The following is a 17,414-nucleotide window of genomic DNA, read 5'->3' on the forward strand; positions in this document are numbered from 1 at the left end:
GATCTCTCATGTTAGCCGCAAATCTGTTGGGGCGCGCTAAGGATATTCCCCGCCTTTTACACGATCGACAGCTTTGGCGTTCATGTGAGATTCGACATCGTAACAACTTGACTCAGTTGAAATTTGAATAATCAAAAGTTAAATGGACGGAAGATATGTCGTCCGTTGCGTCTGTAGCAGAATTTCTCTTGGAAGCGTAGTAACATGTGAGTGAGAAGAAATTGTATAAATTTTGTAGCATTCACAAGGAAGTTAGCTGGTAGTTTGATCTCTGGGAGACCGATAACGCAATATGTCTACTGCTAAAGAACGTCTAACACTTCTCATTCCTTTCACGGTGGTTGAAACACTGGTAGTTATTGCATCCCGCATGACTACAGAGCGTCCGGCCGCAATCTTTCTCTATGCCCTTGGAGTCAACTTCATCCTTCTGGCAATATGGAGGGTTTTTATATGGCCATTCTTCGTCAATCCCCTGAGGCACTTGCCTACCGTCCGGGTATCAGCTGCTCTTCAACCCTGTATCTATTGAACACCACTAACAAACATCCAATAGGGCCCTCTGATCGGAGCAAAGGTCTTCATGCTCCACCCTCGCGGTAGCATAACCGTAGACTGGCTCCGAACAATCCCAAATGAAGGCCTTATCCACTTCCGCGAAGCCTTAAACTATAGCTTTCTGCTAGCGACCAACCACCGAGCCTTGATGGATGTCTTACACACGAACAGCTACGATTTCGTCAAGCCACCAGGCGGGCGGGAGTTTCTAGCTCGTGGGTTGGGATATGGGCTCATTCTCTCGGAAGGTGACGCCCATCGTGCACAGCGGAAGGCTGTCACTCCTGCATTCACCATAAAGAATATTCGGGCTATGTATCCGCTTATGTGGACGAAGACGCAGCTGTTTTTGAGTCAGCTAGAGAAGGAGATTAGACTTCATCCTGTGCCCGGTGTGCAGCATGCCGAAGTTGCCGGGTTTGTTGAGATTGGCGGATGGGCTAAGTGAGGAATAATCCTTGAACACGATTTGGACCAGATGGCTAACCACAGGGTTGTCATAGTCGATTGACTTTGGATATTATAGGTCCTGCTGCTATTGGCCGGGACTTTCAATCTTTGGAGAATGAGAATGATCCAGTTTCACAGAACTACTCTGCTATCTTGAAGCCATCTGCAGATTTGATTTTGCTTTTTGGTGCCTCGCTGCTACTGCCGCAGTGGCTGGTGAAATTGATTCCTTGCAAGGCTAATATTGTGCTCCCGCGCAATGTGAGATATTTGCGGCAGGTATTTCACGATATTCTTCGTGAAAAGCGCAAGCTGCTTCAATCTGAGAAGAGTGAACAGGAAGCTGCCGACGGCGATATCTTAGGCACCATGATGCGAGGCGGGGAGTTTAGCGACAGCGAGCTGGTGGACCAGATGCTCACATTCCTTGCGGCGGGGGTATGCTCTCTTGTATTGTCACCACCAAATGAGGCCATTGAAAGCTAACAATCGCTACAGCATGAAACTACGGCCGGTGCATTTACCTGGTGTTGCTATCATCTTTGTATAGAGCCACATATCCAGGATAAACTGCGTCAAGAAATCCGCGAGACTATCCCTTCCTCAGCCGCCTCGGTATCCTGGCAAGGCCTCGAAGGAATGCCCTACCTTAATGGGGTTTGCCAAGAAGTACTCCGCCTATATCCCACGGTACCCATGACAGGCCGTGAAGCCATTCGTGAAACAACGATCGCGGGGAAGAAAATACCCAAGGGCACAACTATCGCGCTATGTCCACAGTCAATTAACCGGAGCCCAGAGTTCTGGGGCGAGACCGCTGATCAATTTCTGCCTGAGCGATGGATTGACACTGATCCTGAGACTGGGAAACAGTCCCCGAATAAGCATGGGGGTGCATCGACAAATTTCGCCCAGATAACTTTTCTTCATGGGCCGAGGGCGTGTATTGGGAAGGATTTCGCGAAGGCCGAGTTTCGCTGTGCGGTCGCGGGGCTATTTGGTCTTTTCCAGTGTGAACTAAAAGATCCGAAGCAGAAGATTACCTTTGGAGGGACATTGACTAGTCAACCTATGGAAGGAATGAATTTGAAGTTGACGAAGATAGGGGGACGGGAGTAGTGTGGATGTAAAGGATAAGAGGCATATTATCGTGAATACAATCATTAATCTATACCCTGCCCATCTCAAAATCAAATAATTTCTCTCCAAGATTCAGAGCCACCCAATTTCACGCATTCCCAACCCTCAAAAACAAGCCGAGCGCGCCGAGAGCGCCGATCACCTCCGCACGGGGGATCGTCTCCCCCAGGGTCTGTGACCGTTTAGCGCAAAACAGGGCACAGAGCGTAATCAAACTAGATGATCTACCGATCTCAAACACCGAGGTACATGTATCAATTTTGGGTCACCCCGTGTCATGAGGAGGACCGAGGCAGCCAACCCTCTTGGCCGTTCATGTGGAGACCGTTCGGAAACGAATATAGTATGAATAAGAGGCTCGTCTGCTTTGCGAAATGAACCATTATATCACCACGCTCTGATCGCACTATAATATACCGTTAATACCATGGCTATCGCACCCGATACCTCGACAGGGTACCTCCACAACCTCACCCCCGAACAGGAAGCCAAACTGCGCGAGTTTTGGGTCATTATCTTTAATTCTGTCGCTTCGGTTTTATCTGCTGTCTATGATGTCCCCATCCCCGAGGGTCCCTCGAACAAGCTCTTCGAAGCGTTGGATAAGATCAATGAGCCGACTGTTGAAGCTATTGTCGCCGCGTTGAGGGGGAAAGATGACAATAGTGAATCGACGAACGGAACAGTCCCTGCGGAAACAATTGGCAATACCAACGGCCACACTAACGGCGAGACCAATGGTGAAGCCAATGGACATGGCAACGGTGAGACGAATGGTGAAACAAACGGAGAAAGCAAAGAACAAAAGTCACTTGACAAAGTAGACTCGCTCATGAACAAAGATGCCCGAAAGACCATCAAGTCGGAATTGGCAACGCGAAAGGTCTCCCCGGAGCATTTCGCCACATTATTCGGGCAGCTCCGAAAATTGGGCGCCCAAGAATCAGAGATCAAGTCAATGGAAAGCATTCTGGCTCAAATGACACCCCAGGAAATGTGTTTTGCAATACTGAAAATGGTGAAACAAGAGCATCCTGACAGTCTCTTGTTGCGATTTTTGAGAGCGAGGAAATGGGATGTCGGCAAGGCTTTCAGTATGATGACTTCGACGATCTTGTGGAGAAAAGAGATGGATGTCGATGACGATATTCTGCCTAAGGGCGAGGGATATGCTCTGGAGCAATCTAAGACTAGCAAGTCCGTAAAGGAGAAGAAGGATGGCACTGATTTCATCAACCAGCTCAAGATGGGCAAGAGTTTCCTTCATGGCTTTGATAAACAGGGCCGTCCTGTTAATTATGTCCGAGTGAAGATTCATAAGCCCGGTGCTCAGTCTGAGGAGACGCTCGAGCGTTACATTGTCCATGTCATTGAGTCTACTCGGCTTATTGTGGTTCCTCCAGTTGAAACGGGCGTATGTTTCATACGGTCCAAGTGTATGGTATATGCTGACTGGTTTGCAGACAATTGTCTTTGATATGTCTGGATTTTCTTTGTCCAACATGGTAAGATCTTGACGTCCACTCATGCCCGGAACTTACCGGTGGGTACTGACTACCACAGGAATACTCACCCGTCAAATTTATTATCAAATGCTTCGAGGCCAATTACCCCGAATCACTGGGTCTCCTCCTCATTCACAACGCTCCATGGATCTTCTCCGGTAAGGCCCGGTCTCAACCTTGAGTGCATCAACACTAACATTTTCTGACTCCAGGAATCTGGAGACTCATCCACGGCTGGATGGACCCAGTCGTAGCATCCAAAGTCCACTTTACCAAATCAGTCGCCGATCTGGACAAGTTTATTTCACGCACCCAGATCCCACGAGAACTGAAGGGTGACGAGGACTGGCAATACGAATACGTCGAGCCAAAGAAGGACGAGAACGCTATTATGGAGGATACCGCCACTCGCGACTCGCTCATGTACGACCGTATGATGATCGGTATCCGCATGCTTGCTGCTACGGCGGCTTGGATCTCTGCTACTACATTCGCTGAAGGGAAGGAAAATCCGGCCGCGGTGGATGAGCTCAAGTCGAGACGGAATGCTGTTATTGAGGAGTTCCGGGTTAATTATTGGAATTTGGATCCCTATGTTCGGGCTCGGGCACTTATTGATCGGACTGGGGTTCTGAAGGAAGGTGGGACGGTTGCTAGGCAAGCTTGAGGCTTTTGGATGAAGTGTATCTTTTTATATGGGTATTTGCCAGTATTTTTCGTCTTCAGTTTGAATCAAAGATGAATGACTGAGAAAGATCGTCAACTTTCTATGCGCGGACATGGGAGCAGCGGTCTAGAGATAGCAAAATTCCATATCTTCAACCTTTCCATTGAAGCTATACTGTAATGCACATAGAGTTAAACGTGAAATCGCATCCATGGATCCACAAAGTTATATCGGAGACATTATATAAGCCGGGACTCGGGAGTTGATTCAACCGGGGTGGATATCATTCGGCGACTTTTTTTCTTCTGCTTCACGCCCTGACAAACCAGCACACGTGGCGAACAGGAGATGCTATGCGAAAAATAGAATCCCGTTGGTTATCCGTGTTTTAGAATCAAATAGCCACAGCTATCAAATTTTCAGATGATAAATCAAACCTCAATTTCTCCACATTAACTACTACAGTATTTATACGCTCTCCCGACCCCTACCTACAATGTAATTATTTCAGTAACCTAAATAATATTCCATATCAGCAATATGACTTGGCCCGACGTTTCAGTCAAGCCCGCTGAGGGCATCTCATACTTTTCCCCTGCCCAGAGCCCTCCGGCAGGCACAGCTCGCGACCCCCAGACGAGCGGAAAGCCCATTCCCAAGCTGTTCAAGCCTCTCACCGTTAGGGGAGTGACCTTCCAGAACCGACTGGGCGTACGTATTCTCCATTCTATTGATGAAATGCAAAGCTAATAGCATCCCCTCAGCTTGCGCCTATGTGCCAATACAGTGCCGATGATGGCCACATGACACCCTGGCACATGGCTCACTACGGTGCCATTGCCCAGCGTGGACCCGGAAACATGATTATTGAGGCCACTGGCGTTGTTCCTGAGGGCCGCATTACCCCCGGCTGTGTCGGTCTCTGGAAGGACTCCCAGATCGCACCCCTTGCCCAGGTCATTGAGTTTGCGCACAGCCAGGGCCAGAAGATCGGTATCCAGCTTGCTCATGCCGGCCGCAAGGCCTCGACCGTCGCTCCTTGGTTGGGCGGTGTTGTCGCTAACAACTCCGTTGGCGGCTGGACCGATAACGTTAAGGCCCCTAGTGCCATCCCCTTCGCCGAGGGTGACCCTATGCCTATTGCCATGACCAAGGATGATATTGAAGAGGTCAAGGCCGCATGGGTTGCTGCTTCCAAACGTGCTGTTGCCGCCGGTGCCGACTTTATCGAGATTCACAACGCTCACGGATATCTCCTTTCGTCTTTCCTGAGCCCGTCCAGCAACCAGCGTACTGACGACTACGGTGGCAGCTTCGAGAACCGCATTCGTCTCTCCCTCGAAATTGCTCAGTTGACTCGTGACACCGTCGGTCCTAACATGCCTGTCTTCCTTCGTGTCTCTGCTACCGACTGGCTCGAGACCAGCAAGCCCGAAGAGAAGGGCTGGAAGCTCGAGGACACTGTTGAGTTTGCTCGTGCTCTTGCTGCCCAGGGTGCTATCGATCTCATTGATATCAGTACTGGTGGTGTGCACGTTGCCCAGAAGATCACATCTGGTGCCGGCTTCCAGGTTCCTTTCGCGGCTGCTGTCAAGGAGGCCGTCGGCAACAAGCTGCTCGTTGCTGCCGTTGGTATGATTAACAACGGAAATTTGGCTGAGAAGATCTTGAACGAGCACGATCTCGATGTGATCCTTGTTGGTCGGGCTTTCCAGCGTGATACTGGTCTCGCATGGCAGTTCGCCAAGGACCTCGACGTTGAGATTGCCATGGCTGGTCAGATCCGCTGGGGTTTCACCAGCTTCCGCAATGCATCGGAGTATATTCAGCCTAACTCCATGAAGGCCTGCATTTTTGATTAGATTTGATACACCCGTTGACCTGCTCGGTCTTCTTGCATATATAGATTCTTTTTGATTTAAAAAGATAAGGCGTTCAGTCTTAAAATGATAGATTTCTTTTCTCTCTCACAGGAAACTTATGGCAGCAAATACTAGAACGATTGTTATTAGACCTCAGTTGAGATAGGATCGTGATCAACAAGACTTTGAAGAACTGGGCATGCTGCGGTGATTTAGAATGCAGGAGTGTCACCATATACCAATTGAAGACTAACCACAATGGCATTGAGGTCGTTCGTCTTATTGGGACAATAGTGGCGTGAAGTTGACCTAAACTTGCCTGTTTGAGCGCGGAAGGTGCGCCGGATAAATAGTTATTCCTGTCCCTTGCTCGACTCACTCCATCTTCCTCTCCTCCCCCTTCCCTTTCCCCCTTGAGCGACAGCTGTGCAGCAGTGCCTCTGTTGTTTCCGATTTTCCGAGTTTTGGCCAGTAACTTTCTCCGACATCCTGTCCTCTCTGACATTGCACACGGCCGTCGGGACTTCGCCCACACGCGACTGCATCTGAATGATGAATCTGTTGACATTTCGGCTTCTCAGTTCTATGGCCCCTTCAGCGTCCGCTGAGGACCACATTGTGGTTGTCGGCGTACGCTGAAGCGGTCATACCTGCTGCTCCGGGGTGTCACATGTGAGAATTGTGCTACAGGAAGCGACCTTGGTTGGTACTTTGGATTCTCAGTTCTATGGCCCCTTCAGCGTCCGCTGAGAACCACATCGTGGTTGTCGGCGTACGCTGAAGCAGTCATACAACTGCTGCTCCGGGGTGCCATCAAATGGTCACTGCAGTACAGCAAGTGTCTCCTTTCGGTGATTTCAGTCTGATTCGACTCTTCGTGCTTGACAGTTCGGTTGGGTCTCGAAGCCCGCAGTAATCGTGATTCGCATTGCATTGGGTATCTTGCTGAAGGATACGGGTTTCCCGTGACAACGCCTGCCTTTCAAGTCGCTGTAACAGGAAATCCGAGCCTTGCATCATGGCACGTATGCGATACGAAGCGCAACCGCGAGGTTGTTGTCAGGCTACGCAGTGGTGAAATCATGTGTTTTTGTACTATACGTTGAGCAGATATCACGGAGAGGAAGCAATGCCGCTGAAAGCTACGCGGGCAGAAGACAGCCTTGTTTGGCATCTTGTGAAGTTACCACCAGATAGCTGGGCTCTGGGGGAGCTCTATCTGGCTCTGAGAATTCCGAACAAATGGAAGCTGTTCACTGCCATTATCAGGCCGGAACGGAAACATTTGCGCATGGACTCTGGTTTGGGAGTCCCGAGATATGGCGGCGGCGGATATGCAGTCAGCGTTAAATCGTCAATATTAAATCTGTTTTCCGGATGAAGCTCAACTTTCCACTCGAATCCAAGCCTAGCATGCTCATGGCAACACCTCCTCCCCCTTCCAATCCCAACACCGCCCTCTCCCTCCTTTCGTCTCAGCCGATAACCCGACAAGGACCTGCAACAATCTCTCAGCTGAATCAACCGGATCCAGCATCTCCCTCTCTCTCCAGAATGCTTTCGTGAAATCCGTCCGCACAGTCCCAGGATGCAGCGCAACAGCCATCGCCCTCTGCGCGCTCTTCGTCTGCAAATACAAATCAAAAGTTTTCGCCAACTGGAACACAGCAGACTTGCTCGCACGGTAGGAGTACCACCCGCCCGATGAGTTATCGGAAATCGAGCCAACGCGGGCAGCCATCATTGCATAGATGGCATGTGAGGGTAATTCCAGTGGTGCATAGGAACCGCCTGCAGCTGTGGAATTCCCCTTTGGGAACGCGGGCGCAGACTTGGATGGCATAAAATTGGAGAGATGTTTCATGAGGAGTAACGGACCCAAGGAGTTGACTTTGAAGCTATCTAGAGCATTGGCGGAGTCGATCTGGCTCGGTGACTTTTCCACATGCAGAGTGCCGGGAACTGTTAGTCCCAGTCTTAGAGGTGTGTCCGGATATTCCTGGCGGATTGTGTCTGCCATTGCTGATATCATAGATTCATCTGCGTGGTCGGTCAGGTTTGTTTACGTTGTCAAGAAGCGCTTGACCAGGACTGAATGTATTTGTACTGTACCTGTCACGTCAACTTCGAGTATCCTAAGCCTCTTCTCGGAGTCTTTGGGTATATCACTGCTGGATAGCAATCGCTCTCGGATCTCATTGCAATTCTTTCGCGCTGTTGCGATCACCGGGAGCTGGGTCCGCGCTAGGAGTTGGTGGGCGAACGCGAAGCCTAACCCTCGTGAAGCAGGAGAAACTAGAGCAAACCCATGTTTTGCTGAAGACATTGCTAAACCATGCTAATCAAAATGATGAACAATGTAGGAAGCAGTGACCTGCTGCTCTTTGGAAGATGACGTCATGAGCCATGACTACTGCCACTGCTTGAATACTCCACTGCCCATCTACAAATTCACATACTTGCTTGGTCCACGTTGAGAAGATGGAATAACCAGACTATTACATGATATTGGAGACGTCCTAGTACTGCATCATTGCTTGGGCGTAGCATTGTCATTTCTTCCCTTCGAGACCATTGAAGAACTCTCTTCCAAACTCCCCACTGCTATCATTGAAACGAAGCTTTTTGTTAAGCTTCTCAATCTTCTTCATGTCATCTGGGCTTAATTTGAAGTCTCCTTCGAGGTTAGACTTGATCCTCGAAGGGGTTTTGGACTTTGGCAGCACTGAGTGACCCAGCGTGATACCCCAGGCTATAAAAACACCCTGCGATCAGCATTTTTCCTCGCCAATGTTGAAACACACTGCGAACACATACCAAGAGTAACCTGTGGAGCACTTTTGTTGTACTTCTTACCGATCTCTGCCAGCTCAGGCTCATCGATCAACCTCCCGACTTCCTCTTTCTTGCCATATAAGGCATTCTGGTTCCCAAACGGCGAGTAGTGCGTGACATGAATACCATTATCCCGATGCCACGCCGTGAACTCATGTTGCTGCAGCCACGGGTGGCATTCCATCTGGTGCACTGCCGGAACAACCGAGGCATTCTTGGCCAGGCGCTCCATCTCAAACTTATCACAGTTCGACACGCCGATAGCCTTGGTCTTGCCCGTTTTCAGCACCTGTTCCATGGCTTTCCAGGTCTGTCTTATTGTCAGTCTCTCCAACGTGGTATCTGACAGGGTATGAGAACGCAGCTTACGTCCATGAGGTCGATATTCTCCAACGCCGGGTTCCCGTTCTGCTTTGGGAACATCTCCTCTCCTCGCTTCCAGGCCACGGGCCAGTGTATCAGATACAGATCTACATATTCCATTCCGAGATCGTTGAGCGAATTTTGCAGGGCTGGTGCAACGTCGTCTGGGTGGTGACTGTTGTTCCAGAGCTTGGTCGTGATGAAGAGATCTTTGCGAGGGATGCCACTCTTCTTGACTCCTTTTCCAACGGCTTTCTCGGTACCGTAACTACCACACCATAAGCCATGAGATTCGATCAAGCTGTTGAGACGTCGATATAGGAAGAGTCACTTACACACGCGCAGTGTCAATGTGACGATATCCGGCCTTGATTGCCTCCGCGACGGCGTCCTCCTGCTCGTTTGCATCCTGCCACGTGCCGAATCCGAGGGCCGGGATCTCTGCACCTGTATTCAACTTGTAGCGTGTGGACATTTTGCTCGACTGGTATTAATGGCGGTTCAGAGACAACCTATTGTTGCTTTTTTGTGACAGACTCGATGTCGAAAATTGGTGACTGGTGTCAGAGAGCACCGTACTTGGCTGCTGTGCTCGAAGCTGAGCGTCAGGCTGATGCAATCGATTTCGAAATGCTTCTGGCTTTGATGACGTCTGGATGAGGTGTTTCGGTTTCCGGATCCGGATCCGGATCCGCAAAGAAGGTTCCTCTGGATCTTAGCCGTTGGTTTGCACAATTGTGGCTCTCGATCATGCTCGTCTGTTTTAAGTGCAAGGTCTCGACTTATGTTCTCTCCACGAGTGACCTTCAGGTCTACAACGATCTGAACTGGTTCCTAGCTTGCGAGGATGCAGCTACTGTTTCAAAGCGCTGACATGTCCCTCGCTGGTGTTACGTTTACAAAGTCCTACCAGTCACGCCTTGGGTTCTTTTCTTTATTGCTATATGCTATTTCTAGTACAGCAAGCCCTCTGAGATCTCGCAAGCTGATCATGAAAATGCCCAAAGTGGTTTAACCGCTCTGTCAATAACCACATACATAATCAAACCTGAGGATATTCAGCGAGAAGAAGTTGATGCTCTTAACTTCACGCTAACAGCAAAGGTACACCAAGATTGTGCCAGCGAAGAAACATATGGAATACTAAGCGTGCCAAATCGGTAAACTCAATGAGACTACAACAATATTCGAAGACAGATTCCCCAACGAACACACACAAATTGTCTCTCGGCTTGTATCCGGAAACACCCTAGACCGCATCTGGTTGCTCTATAAATAATCCCTGCTTGTTCGTATCGTGAGGGGTCTCGTATTGGATTGAGTCTTTTAATGAGTCATCGTAAAATACTGTAAATTTCTGTAGAATAAATGTTCTAGGCAGGGGTTCCCAAAAGGATGGGCTGTTGAGCTTGCAGCATTGAGCTTGCATTGATGTCGCCCATGTGTGCATATTCGTACGCCAGCTGTCTACTGGGACATATAGACAGAGAAAAGTCAGTACTGCTAGGTCGTAGAGATTACAGGACTAGGTATGAAAACGAATTCATTCCGCTTTGCTGCGCCATTTCCGTATAGTCTTGGATCGTTGCTATCAAACTGGCCAATCAAGAATCACCCATCACACGCGTCTCGTTTCTCCCACCCCCTCCAGCGAAACCTTTAAATACTACGGAGCCACGCGCTGAGTTTCTCGTGTAGTCCTAATTTCGAATACAGACTCATCGTCTTGATTATAAGTCGTGGCTCACGGTGCTCTTTAGAGACAAACTATCACGTCCCCATTCCAACAAACAACAACAATAAAATTGCAATATCCGGACAATGGCAGAAGCAAGAGCGCAGCAACTTCGCGGCCTCCACCAACCCGGCAGGCCTGTCGTGTTTGCAAATGTCTATGATGTACCAACAGCGGAAATGGTGGCCACACACCCAGCGACGGAGGCCGTCGCTACTGCAAGCTTCGCTATTTCTGCGGTCAACGGATGCGACGATGATGAGCTTGACTTAGACACAAACCTTGCCGCCTTACGACGCATTATCCCAGTCGCTTTGAAAAATGAAAAGCCCATCACAGTCGACCTGCAAGATGGTTACGGTGATCAGCTGGAATATGCTGTCAAAAGTATCATTGCACTTGGAGCGTCCGGGTGCAACATTGAAGATCGTGACAACAGCACAGGGCGGATGATCCCTCTAGATGAAGCAGTGAACCGTGTTCGCCGAGCAATCTATGCTGCAAAGGAGGCAGGTGTTCCAAGCTTTGTGGTGAATGCGCGCACGGATGCTGTCTTCAAGGACAACGATATCGATGATGCAATTGTGCGTGGGCAAGCGTATCTGGATGCCGGAGCCACGACAGTTATGGTTTGGGGTGGACTCAAGCGAGGGTTGGCCACTCAGGAAGTTAGTCAACTGTGCCAGGCGTTCAAAGGTCGACTGAATGTAATCGCACGCCTCGATTCTGACGGGCTGTCGGTTCGTGAGCTCGCTGAAATTGGTGTGGCAAGGATCAGTATTGGGCCAGCTTTATGGAGGCATGCAATGGACTCTTTACGACAAAAGGCTGAGTCATATCTGAACCAGGTAGTCGAGATGCGGAGATAAGCCAAGAGAATACATGTAGCTGGGCGCCATACGTTAGACACTGTGGATGTTCGAGACACCTTTGGAAGCAAGTCAGTGAAATCAGAATCCAGACCTCTAGCTTGAGCACAATGCGATTTTTTGACTCAAGGAAATTGAACTCTCTAACAGGAATCATTGCACCTAAGGCCCTGTTCTAGGATATCGCTTAGTGAGTGGCGACGAAATGACAACCAGGCTTTCAATTGGGCTTTTGAGCTACAAGTGTAAAACCAGCTCTACCGTTTCATTCATCTTACTTCTCAGTCCCACTGTCAAAACTCTATCATTTAGTGAAGTTATGATATGTACTCTTTTCTACCCGCAACTGACATTGCAGTTTGTCAAAAGAAGTAGCGTACACCATATTCAATCGCTTAAACTGTTAGCTAAAACAGTGGCACACGTAGTAGCAGACGTAGTGGCAGGAACCCGCTTCAATTGTGGTCGAGGTGGCTGTTACTCCACACTCGAGAATTGTTCGACATACTGTAGGAAGGCAAATACTCTCTCTTATTTACTAGTTACGTCCGCAAACAAATTACTCAGCCGCCTCCGTGATCTGACGAGCCTGCTGGATTTCCTGGCGCATCTAAATCTCAGACATAGGCCTCATCCTGAAGCCAAGTATTTTCGGAAATTCGGTAAAGTTCCTCGATGCGTGTTCACGTAGGGGATCACGGAAGCCTTCGTCGAAATTGGTCTCCTCAATTGCATCCAGGACGAGACCTGCTTGGAAGAAGGGTGCAAAGAGCTGGTTAAGAGGCCGGTGGAACAAGTACTACGCGCGTTATTTAGTCGTGTCATCCTCTCACGGGATAGGGAAGGTTTGCAATCACTTACCGGCGACTCTGTTTCCCCTTTCAAAACCAATTGTCTCGCGGGAGCGACATTCAAGTATTTGCTTACAACAATAGAGCGGTCGACAATTCGCTGACCAGTCTCTGGGTCCTCATGGACTACTATCTGCCGAGCAGCCCCAGATGTGAAAAATAGCGGATGAAGCAGAGTAGCAACGAAGCTAGGAGATAGCTGTTAGTTTGAATAAGGATCCAAAGCGTATGTTTGACGGAAGAAAATATATTAGAACTCACCAACCGTTCGGTTTGAGCAAAATTTTCAAAGATCTTGCTAATGGCCCCAGATCCTGAATGTCCATGAGAGCCATATTCATAGTGACAACATCGAAACCGTCATTCTAATCAAGAGGTGTGATAACATGTGAGAGGTAAGAAGACACTCTGCAAATCAGGTTGTAAACTGACCATCAGACGATTATCGATCGCCATGAAATTATCCCAAGAGAACTGGTTTGTGACATCGAGGCGATGGAAGGATATCTTGTTTTCATATAGGGAGATGTCCGTTCGCGCCTTTGCACGGTCTATCATCGTCGCTGCACCGTCGGTTGCGATGACAGAAGCGGCTTTCTGAGCTAACCAGCGAGCCACAAGACCATTTCCTGTTGCAAGATCTATAGCACGGCATCCTTCTAGTTTACCAATCAGCTTCTCTAAGATGGGAAGTTCTAGAAAGCGGAAATATTCATTTCCTTCATCCCCCATGCCTTCATCCCAAGAAGGGGCAAAAGTCTCCCAGGATGCCAGCGGGGAATCGCTTGAAGCCATGTTTAAAAAAGTACAAATAGGGGGCGAGCAAAAGAGTGTAGGTCACCCGTATGATGCAGCTCGATATTGTTTTGACCTCGGAGGATTACGAGAAACCCCCTCCTTGGCAAAGATGACTCATATAAGTACGATTATCTCAATACGCATTAGTGTGTCGGGTACGGGACGAGGAAGGAAACATGGGTGTCTGGGGGGTAATCTGTTTTCGAACTCTACTGTAACAGCCTCGTAGGTATAGTGGAGAGTAGTTGTCGCGTTTCTCGGTTGATGTTTGATGCCAAGACAAACAGCAGCAGTGGTAAAATCCGGCCACCGTACTCTGCCCTCAGTTTATATAGCGAGCTCCACCCACAATTTTTTTCTCTTCCGTCTTCATTGCTGGTGATTTCCAAAGAGCTATGAGCTCTCAATTCTTTTCTTCATTTTCTTTTCTCAATAGCTTGGACTGTGTCTAATGATGGCACACACTTCTGCTGTTTTCAAGCACGAGTTCAATCTCGGTGCTGCCAGCAAAAATTTTCACTAAAAGGTAAGGAAAAACTTTTCCCTCTCAACCTCAACAACCCCCCTGGGATGATGATCATTCGACATGCAAAGGCATTCCTCAAACTTAATCACCATGTGGAATCTGTCAAAATTTAGTTTCAGCCTTGTCTGACCCCCAATCACAATATCTCATTGCTTCATTGCCATTCATTGAGTGAGCTTTAGCTAACAAGCTGTCGCTTAGGTACATACAAGTTACTCCCATTCCCATCATTCCATTGCGGCTATTGCCTAGCATGAAGATATCTTGAACGAACGGGCGGACATAACGTACCCATCTTTCATGCACCCGAAACTAGCAGAGCGTACAAACTCTGTGGGTGTATGTTTGGTGGATTACTTGTTGAGAATTCGTCACCTGACCCATTACCCTCATACCATTTTGTCCATGTCGCCATGACAAGCTTTTTGCAGTGTTTCTAACAGAAACTCTAGGTAATTCACTGCTCTAATTTCGTTGCCCTATCCCATCATGGTCATATCTATTATGATGAATGTGTTATTCACACTGTTTGACCTGGGCACTTCGGTGTCCGGGAATGAACATTTATACAAAAATCTGATTTAATGAGGTGAGTTTCTTTGAACAGAAAAATTTTTACGTTCCATGCTGACTGACTTTCTAGCCTGACTTAGTTGCCATGTCTTGATCTTGCTGTTGACGTCTGCATCTTGCTTGAATGCCATCGCTGACTCGACATAAGTGAATACGTAGGAATACATAACCAGTATGCAACATGGCTTGTTGACCGTGAGTTTACTCTTATTCCAATCTTCCCTTCATTGCCTGATGAACCCTTAATATTCGCTGTGTTCTTTCTGAATCACCGTGTCGATACAATATTATTTCACCTTGGAGAACTGATCTTTTCTTCACTTACCCTCCATGTCACTCATGTCATGAGATGTTCTGTTGCTAATCCGCATCACAGAAGCCCATGGTTACTACATAATAGCATTAATCTTAATGAAAAAAATTCTTTCATACTCCATATCTTTCCATTGTAAATCAAACTCCCTCTCATCGCTTGAAATCCTCTCGCCATTGGTCGTTCATAAGCACCTTACTCCAACATGGACATGGACATGTCCTACTCAACAAAATGACCATGCTTCTTATGCCACCCCTCAAGACTATCCTTACCATAAAGCTTATGCACGCTCTTCTTCCCCTCCGGCCACCGCGCCCAAGCCGGCTTAGATCCCTCCATGATGCAAACCATTTCATCCGGCACCGGCAACTCCGTATCAATTGCGGAAGCAAATGGATGGATGAGTTCAGGCCAGTGGTGGTCCCATACCCAGAGCATGGTACTGCAATTCGAGCAGAAGCTGCGCTCAGAGTCGCAGAGCTCTTCGTTTGGTGTTCCGCGGTCCTTGATTGCGTTGTATTTCCTAGCTGTGTTAGCTTGTTGTCAATCTTTGGTAGAAGCGTCATGTTCTTGATATTTGTGGATACGATAAACAATATATTAGGAGGGAATTAGTATGGATGGATGGTTCGTACTTGATGAGGTCTTTGCCCTTGGTGATGTTCATGCTGTCTGCGATTCCACCTAGGTTCACAGCGCCCAGGTATCCACCTACTTTACGGCAGATGCTACAGGCACAGAGCTGGTATGGCACTGGAGTCTGCGATTGAAGGGTGAATTGAATGCCGCCGCATTGGCAGCTTCCTTCGAGTTTCCTGTTGTTCGTTGGGTCAGTGGTCTGATGCTGATGTGTGACGAGGTACTTGCTATCCAGCTCCACCTACATGGGCATGGTTTGGGTTAATGAAGATAAAGTAGATGAAACCAGCAGTTGTTGAACAAGAAGAATGAGAATGGTAGAAAAACACTAATCGGATGACTTAAAAAGTAGGACAGTGCCTCTATATATAATCCCACTAATCCCATCATAACCAAACTTCACAACACAAGCAAACAGGTAAAACAAGGTATGACTGCATAATCCGTCTAACTCCGCCTATCTCTGTCCAATATTACTCTGCATCTGCAGGCCCAAGTTCTATTTCCCCTCTATCCGGAGACATATACATCATCGACCGAATCCTGCACCTGTGACTGGCTGGTGGGGTGTTTGTCCTGTTTGCTCTGTTTGTTTCTCGGACTTTTGGCCTCGCTCTCCGACAAGTGCTCATCTTACGACGCTACTGCTTTGTCTGTATCAAAGCAGACTCCTTTATTGCTATCATTTTGAGCAGATTTACGCTCACAATTCTTGAACATGAGTTTCGGAGCGCCCGGAGGCGGATCGGTCAACTACAAGCCCGCGCCGTAAGTGTTGACTGAAACGAACCGCTTTGCGCAGGCAATCTTCCTCCATTGAGGGATAGAACTTGCAACAGCGACCCCAGAATTATACTGACTATGCCTTTTTGTATAGACCCGAGCGCGGTAGCTTCCCTCTCGATCACGATGGTACGATAGCCCACAGCCACAACCATTTAATCTTGACCTCAACGAACCCAGCAAGATAATCGAAACAGCAGCTAACTATAACATTGGATGCTTTAGGAGAATGCAAGCACATTATTTCCGGATACCTGAAGTGCATCAAGCTCAACAGAGGTACCAACGACGAGGCGTGTCGCAAATTGGCCAAGGAATACCTTTCCTGCCGAATGGACAAGTAGGTTGGAACTGCTTCGTGGAGGCGTCGGATACCTTCATAATTACAGATATGAGGATCTAGACTTGATGGAAACAGTGTGCTGATCGGACATATCTATTAGGAACCTCATGGCGCCGGATAATTTCCAGAACCTCGGTCTAGTGTTCAAAGACGACGAAGGGAAAGATAAGGCCCCGGCCAATGCACGTGCCGATGCATCGAATACTGCGCAGCCGAAAAGCTGAGGTGGGAGAATGAAGTGCTGGACGATATTGTACGATATGATGGGAGATAGGTACTAGTCTGATAACAGGGTAGTGCTGGCGTTATTCAAGGCGTTGTACATATGAAAATGCATTTGATACCTATACGCATAAAGCCATTGAGTATCTGTCTCCGTGAGATGGAGACAGTATCTATATGATATCTATATGCGCCTGACCCTGTCGAAATGCGGTGGGCACGTTAATTTAGAAGAGGATGTGACAGTGCCTAAATTTCTTATAAATGATAGCAGAGAGTAATAGTTAACTCCTCTGCAACATGATATTTCAAGAGAGTGCTTTAATATCCCGTGCTAGTTAGTTCACTCTGCAAGTATGGCGTCTTGCATGGAAACTTC

At 48.2% G+C, this 17,414-nt stretch overlaps 9 protein-coding genes across 9 annotated transcripts; 5 read left to right on the forward strand and 4 right to left on the reverse strand.

The window, feature by feature from the left end:
* Nucleotides 1-292: 292 nt before the first annotated feature.
* PENARI_c029G11637 (cytochrome P450) lies at nt 293-2,127 on the forward strand (the record flags this gene model as incomplete). Its single annotated transcript, XM_022636347.1, has 4 exons — nt 293-499; nt 557-1,002; nt 1,062-1,446; nt 1,507-2,127. The coding sequence occupies 4 exons, from the start codon at nt 293-295 to the stop codon at nt 2,125-2,127; spliced, it is 1,659 nt and encodes a 552-aa protein (XP_022483817.1).
* Nucleotides 2,128-2,575: 448 nt separating this feature from the next.
* On the forward strand, nt 2,576-4,320 carry PENARI_c029G10238 (CRAL-TRIO domain-containing protein; the record flags this gene model as incomplete). The annotated part of the gene is made up of 4 exons (XM_022636338.1): nt 2,576-3,562; nt 3,612-3,653; nt 3,712-3,811; nt 3,866-4,320. The coding sequence occupies 4 exons, from the start codon at nt 2,576-2,578 to the stop codon at nt 4,318-4,320; spliced, it is 1,584 nt and encodes a 527-aa protein (XP_022483811.1).
* A 540-nt stretch (nt 4,321-4,860) lies between these two features.
* PENARI_c029G03340 (NADH:flavin oxidoreductase/NADH oxidase) lies at nt 4,861-6,182 on the forward strand (the record flags this gene model as incomplete). The annotated part of the gene is made up of 2 exons (XM_022636282.1): nt 4,861-5,031; nt 5,085-6,182. The coding sequence occupies 2 exons, from the start codon at nt 4,861-4,863 to the stop codon at nt 6,180-6,182; spliced, it is 1,269 nt and encodes a 422-aa protein (XP_022483836.1).
* A 1,511-nt stretch (nt 6,183-7,693) lies between these two features.
* PENARI_c029G00659 (uncharacterized protein) lies at nt 7,694-8,202 on the reverse strand (the record flags this gene model as incomplete). Its single annotated transcript, XM_022636264.1, has 2 exons — nt 7,694-7,697; nt 7,820-8,202. 2 exons carry the CDS (start codon nt 8,200-8,202, stop codon nt 7,694-7,696), a joined length of 387 nt encoding a protein of 128 aa, XP_022483843.1.
* Nucleotides 8,203-8,734: 532 nt separating this feature from the next.
* PENARI_c029G03785 (aldo/keto reductase) lies at nt 8,735-9,855 on the reverse strand (the record flags this gene model as incomplete). Its single annotated transcript, XM_022636285.1, has 4 exons — nt 8,735-8,934; nt 9,000-9,327; nt 9,387-9,648; nt 9,716-9,855. 4 exons carry the CDS (start codon nt 9,853-9,855, stop codon nt 8,735-8,737), a joined length of 930 nt encoding a protein of 309 aa, XP_022483795.1.
* A 1,346-nt stretch (nt 9,856-11,201) lies between these two features.
* On the forward strand, nt 11,202-11,984 carry PENARI_c029G07286 (isocitrate lyase/PEP mutase family protein; the record flags this gene model as incomplete). Its single annotated transcript, XM_022636311.1, has 1 exon — nt 11,202-11,984. One exon carries the CDS (start codon nt 11,202-11,204, stop codon nt 11,982-11,984), a length of 783 nt encoding a protein of 260 aa, XP_022483806.1.
* A 610-nt stretch (nt 11,985-12,594) lies between these two features.
* PENARI_c029G10732 (class I SAM-dependent DNA methyltransferase) lies at nt 12,595-13,630 on the reverse strand (the record flags this gene model as incomplete). Its single annotated transcript, XM_022636339.1, has 4 exons — nt 12,595-12,783; nt 12,846-13,023; nt 13,097-13,200; nt 13,268-13,630. 4 exons carry the CDS (start codon nt 13,628-13,630, stop codon nt 12,595-12,597), a joined length of 834 nt encoding a protein of 277 aa, XP_022483815.1.
* A 1,637-nt stretch (nt 13,631-15,267) lies between these two features.
* PENARI_c029G05332 (GFA family protein) lies at nt 15,268-15,940 on the reverse strand (the record flags this gene model as incomplete). Its single annotated transcript, XM_022636297.1, has 3 exons — nt 15,268-15,571; nt 15,684-15,863; nt 15,933-15,940. 3 exons carry the CDS (start codon nt 15,938-15,940, stop codon nt 15,268-15,270), a joined length of 492 nt encoding a protein of 163 aa, XP_022483820.1.
* Nucleotides 15,941-16,405: 465 nt separating this feature from the next.
* On the forward strand, nt 16,406-17,037 carry PENARI_c029G02948 (coiled-coil-helix-coiled-coil-helix domain-containing protein; the record flags this gene model as incomplete). Its single annotated transcript, XM_022636277.1, has 4 exons — nt 16,406-16,455; nt 16,565-16,599; nt 16,696-16,810; nt 16,914-17,037. The coding sequence occupies 4 exons, from the start codon at nt 16,406-16,408 to the stop codon at nt 17,035-17,037; spliced, it is 324 nt and encodes a 107-aa protein (XP_022483858.1).
* Nucleotides 17,038-17,414: the final 377 nt, after the last annotated feature.

The sequence above is a fragment of the Penicillium arizonense genome (assembly GCF_001773325.1).
Source record: "Penicillium arizonense strain CBS 141311 chromosome Unknown PENARI_contig029, whole genome shotgun sequence".
Classification (NCBI taxonomy): Eukaryota; Fungi; Ascomycota; class Eurotiomycetes; order Eurotiales; family Aspergillaceae; genus Penicillium; species Penicillium arizonense.